At 35.3% G+C, this 4,679-nt stretch overlaps 1 protein-coding gene across 1 annotated transcript; it reads left to right on the forward strand.

Moving 5' to 3' along the window:
* The first annotated feature begins 1,419 nt into the window (after window positions 1-1,419).
* LOC133769500 (olfactory receptor 4L1-like) lies at window positions 1,420-2,355 on the forward strand. Its single transcript, XM_062204713.1, has one exon. It carries the CDS (start codon window positions 1,420-1,422, stop codon window positions 2,353-2,355), a length of 936 nt encoding a protein of 311 aa, XP_062060697.1.
* Window positions 2,356-4,679: the final 2,324 nt, after the last annotated feature.

Below are 4,679 nucleotides of genomic sequence, written 5' to 3' on the forward strand. Positions count from 1 at the left end.
ATATTAGTAAGCTTCTGACTAATCTGTGAGGTTAAGAAGTTGACATTTAATTTCCTAAAAAAAAAAAAAAACACAAAAATATGTTCAACAGAGTTGAAAGCATATGTTCTTCATCAACGTTCAGGCCAGAATTAAAATTTTAACCTTGCTCTTCAGATTGTTATTAGGCTAAGCAATGTCATCTGATTACTTGATAAAATATTAAGCCAAAATGTTAGGTCAGAGTAGATATTCCACTTTCTGCAATGGTGCTCCAACCCTAGAATATGGTGTTTATGTGTGTTATCAGTAATAATTCTAAGGTTAAGAAAAGAAAAGGAAGAGAAAGTTCAGAATGAAAGGTCCAAATCAAAAGTAAAAACTGACACTGAAGTGAACCAAGAGCATCGATTCAACATGGCAACACACCTAGAGTACAACTGTCAAGGAAGAAAGACCCAGGGTACTGGTTCAGGGTCAGTCTCCACACTTAGGAAATGTGAGGAAAGCACTGGGTACAGGGAAGACCAGCATTTAGGAGTCAGGAAATACACAACTGCTTGCTCAGAGACTTCCTGCATGCAATGTACAAAGAGACATGAACCAAAGAACTCTAGCCAGAATTCCAGGAGGAGATTTAGGAAAGTAATAAGATGACCAGACAATAGATGTCAGGAGTTCTGTAACCAAAGTATGATACAGAGCACTGCACCTCCCCCAATAAACAGAAACAAACAAAAAACTGGACACTGTGTTATCATCCATAAACTTCCTAGTAAGTTTATTTCAAAATCATTTTGGACAAAGACAGTAAGAATATATGACAAACAGTCATCAGTTTAAAATTTCAGGAATAAGTGAAATTAGTGGATTGTCCTTAGGGAATGAAAATGGTGTTAAGAGTGTAAGATAACTGATAGAAAGCTCCTTACTGTAATTTTCTTAGTTGAGTGTACAGTTTAATTCATACACATATATCGCAATGCTTTAAATGAGGGAAATGGAAAATAATAAATATAAGGTAATGCAGTTGAAATGAGTATACTTTTATCCATTTGAATGAAATCACTTCATGATGGTCATTTGACTCATTTTACTCTGCTCAGGTTGAATCCATGGGTCATGAAATCATGAACTCACAATAGGAAAAAATAATGCCTGTGAAGTTACAAACTAGGCCTGAAAATTTTATGTGAAGAAGTTTATAATAAATTTCTCATATTTTGTGCTTTTCTGACTGAAAATTTGTAGGAATGTCAGTGTTGCTTTATGAACCAGCTAAAACAAGGTTTTTCATCAATGCCCATCTTCTCTTCTTCTATAGGAATCAAATATTCACTTTCTGTATGTCCATGTCCTCAAAATATCACAGGTTAAGTAATCACTTTGTCCAGATTATCTTCACTTTTAAAGCTTGCTGTGAACTCCTATTAAATAGATATGAGCAATACTTCAATGATATCTGAGTTTGTTTTGTTAGGACTCACCAGCACAAAGGAACTTGCAGTTTTCTTTTTTTTCATATTTTTATTGGCCTATGCAGCAATCATGGCAGGAAACCTTCTCATTGTGATCTGTATTACATTTGACTCTCACCTTCATTCAATACCCATGTACTTCCTTCTTGGAAACCTCTCCTTTCTTGATATGTGTTTGTCCACAATCACAACCCCTAAAATGATCACAGACTTTCTCAGGGAGCATAAAACGATCTCCCTGTGGGGATGTATGGCTCAAATGTTCTTCCTGCACTTATTAGGTGGCACTGAGATGACTCTTCTCATAGCTATGGCTGTTGATCGGTACATTGCAATATGCAAACCTCTTCGCTACACAACCATCATTAACCGCCAAGTGCTCCTGGGATCTGTCCTGCTGTCATGGTCTGTTGGCTTTGTGCACACCATGAGCCAAATGGTCTTCACTGTCACCTTGCCCTTCTGTGGTCCCAATGTGATAGATGATGTATTTTGTGACCTTCCTCTAGTACTGAAGCTTGCCTGCACTGAGACCTACGTGCTGGAGTTGCTGGTGATTGCTGATAGTGGACTGCTGTCCTTCATCTGCTTCATCCTCTTGCTCATGTTCTACACTATCATTCTGGTCACTGTGAGACGTGGATCCTCTGGGGGACTCTCCAAGGCTCTGTCCACACTGTCTGCTCACATCACGGTGGTCACTTTATTCTTTGGGCCATGCATCTTCATTTATGCTTGGCCTTTTAGTAGCTTGTCAGTTGATAAGTTTCTTTCTGTGTTTTATTCGGTTGTCACACCTTTATTGAATCCCATTATTTACACTCTGAGGAACCAGGAAATGAAAGCAGCCATGGGCAGACTGAGGAACCGACACATCCGTTCCAGGCAGATCTTTTGACAACAGTGAAGATGAAGGGTTTTATGCAAAACCCACAAATGTAACATGTCAAAATAAGTGGCATTAATTTGTTTTATTTGTTGATTTTTTAAAATAATCATATTGTACATTAAAATTATAAAACATTGTGTTCCATCATTGTATTTCAATGACATGTTTAGTATTTTTGAAGGATTAAAATTTTCTGTTCAAAATGTTTCCTTTACTGCTCTCCAAGAAATATGTATGCTATAACTAGAGCTGAAAGGTCCCTGAAGCTGAAAGGTCCCTTGAAGATGAATTCCTTGCCATAGATGTATAGCCTATTTTAGACTAAATTTATACTTCAGGGACTGGCGCCATGGCACAGCAGGTTAAGCCAGGATCTGCAATGCTGCATCCCATAGGAGCATTGGTTTGAGTCCCAGCTGCTCCACTTCCATTCAGCTCCCTGCTAATACACCTCGACAAGCAGCAGAAGATGAATCAAATACGTGGGCCCCTGCAACCCAACGGGGAGACCCAGATGGAGATCCAGGCTCTTGCCTTATGCCTGGTCCAGCTCTTGCTGTTGAAGCCATTTAGGCATCAACCAGCAGAAAGAAGATCTCTCTGTCTCTCTCTTATTCTCCTTATGAATGACCTCAATTACAGGGTTAAATATAGATAGTGACAAACACATAACTTTATGAATTTCCCCACAGTTTGCTGCATTTATTTCATATTATCTTTTACTATATAAGTGGACTAATAGAAATAATAAAAAAAAACCCTAAGCAATTTTCTACACACAACTATTTTTCTCTTGGCAAAGATAATCACTATTATCTATTACATAACATACTTCTGCTTGATCTTGTCAATACAGGATTTTATGAGAATTTTTTTTTGCTATTTGGATATAAAAATTTTCATCTTTTGATATGGCATTGCCTTAGTTCATAACAGATTTGCAATAATTCAAATTATATTAACCAATCTCTTTCTACTTTGGTAAAATTCCTGTTCTTTTTGTGCTGATTTCTCAACAGAATTGTTTCCTTTTTAAATATAATTTAATAGTAGGTATCAAATTTTGTTACTGTTATAAAGAGAAACCTCTTTTGCACTACATTTTAGTAGGTTAATCCTCGTGTAGAAAAATTTACAGGTTTTTGTATGTTTATTGTATATGTGGCAAGTTGTTTAAAACTACATAATCATTTCTTTTCATGACTTGAATACCCCAATTGTTCTACTGAGAATTGACAAGGTGTCCTTTGTTCCCTTTCAATTCATGATCTCTTTCAAACCAATTCCCTTGTTCCCTTAATTATTCTCTTATTGCTTTAGATGTAATCATCAGTATAATGCTGAAAGGAAAATACTTTATTTTTCCAGAATTTATACTGTTTCTGAAATATTAGCAAAGAGTTTTCAAGTCAAAATACTTTCACTCCTCTCATAGTCTTACAATACTTTAAATTATTGTTGACTTTCTAGAAATATTTTATGCATGCTTTAACATAATCAACTTCTTTTCTTTTAATCTGTAACTATAGTGTATAATACCAAAATTCTAATGTTGACCTAATGTAATCAACATTTGTTTGACATTTTAATTTAAACCAAACTTGTAAAAATATTATTTTTTTCCTTTTTTGGATTATCTAGTGTCACTGCAATTTTGTTACAGTACTGTTCATTGTGTAGCTTTCTCTTTATATTATCTGAAACTACTTAAAATAAAAAAAGAGCTTCTTTTAGAAAGCTGAATATAAGCTTTCTACCTCCCATCTTCTCTATACTGACTCCCAGGCATTTTTCAAATAAAACTTCAAAATTATCTTCTCAGATATTTCTTCTCCGGCCTTCCAACACGACTGCTGTATGCAACATTTTTATAAGCCCCCAAAATAACAGGAAAGAAAAGTGTACTTATTTTATTTTTTTTTCCTATGTATCATGTTTTTGGAGTTATGCCTGGAAAGGGGTTGCCTTGCCCAAATCAATGAATATTTTTTGTGTCTTCCCAGAAAATTTAATTTTGCCTATTATCATTCAAGTTTATAAATCAGCTTAATAGTTAAATTTTCTGAAACTTGTGAGATATAGGTTGAGTTTCATTATAGCTGGTTTTGACTCTGACATATCTAGTTCTTCCATCATGATTTGTTGAAGAGATCTTGTTGCATTTCAATGTATTCTTGTATTCTGGGAATTTTATATCAAGATATTTAAATTTTATCACCTTAGAAGGCCATCCTGAATTCTATGCCTCCTGTACCTTGTGTACTCTTCCCATTAATCCTCAAACTTCTAAACAAGGGTTTCATCCATCCATTGTCTCAATTTCCTGGTCCCTC

Source organism: Lepus europaeus, chromosome 11 (genome assembly GCF_033115175.1).
Source record: "Lepus europaeus isolate LE1 chromosome 11, mLepTim1.pri, whole genome shotgun sequence".
Lineage (NCBI taxonomy): Eukaryota > Metazoa > Chordata > Mammalia > Lagomorpha > Leporidae > Lepus > Lepus europaeus.

Bases quoted from the DNA above. Each gene is read 5' to 3' on its own strand.
- LOC133769500 (XM_062204713.1), top strand. From the start codon at position 1,420: ATGAGCAATACTTCAATGATATCTGAGTTTGTTTTGTTAGGACTCACC.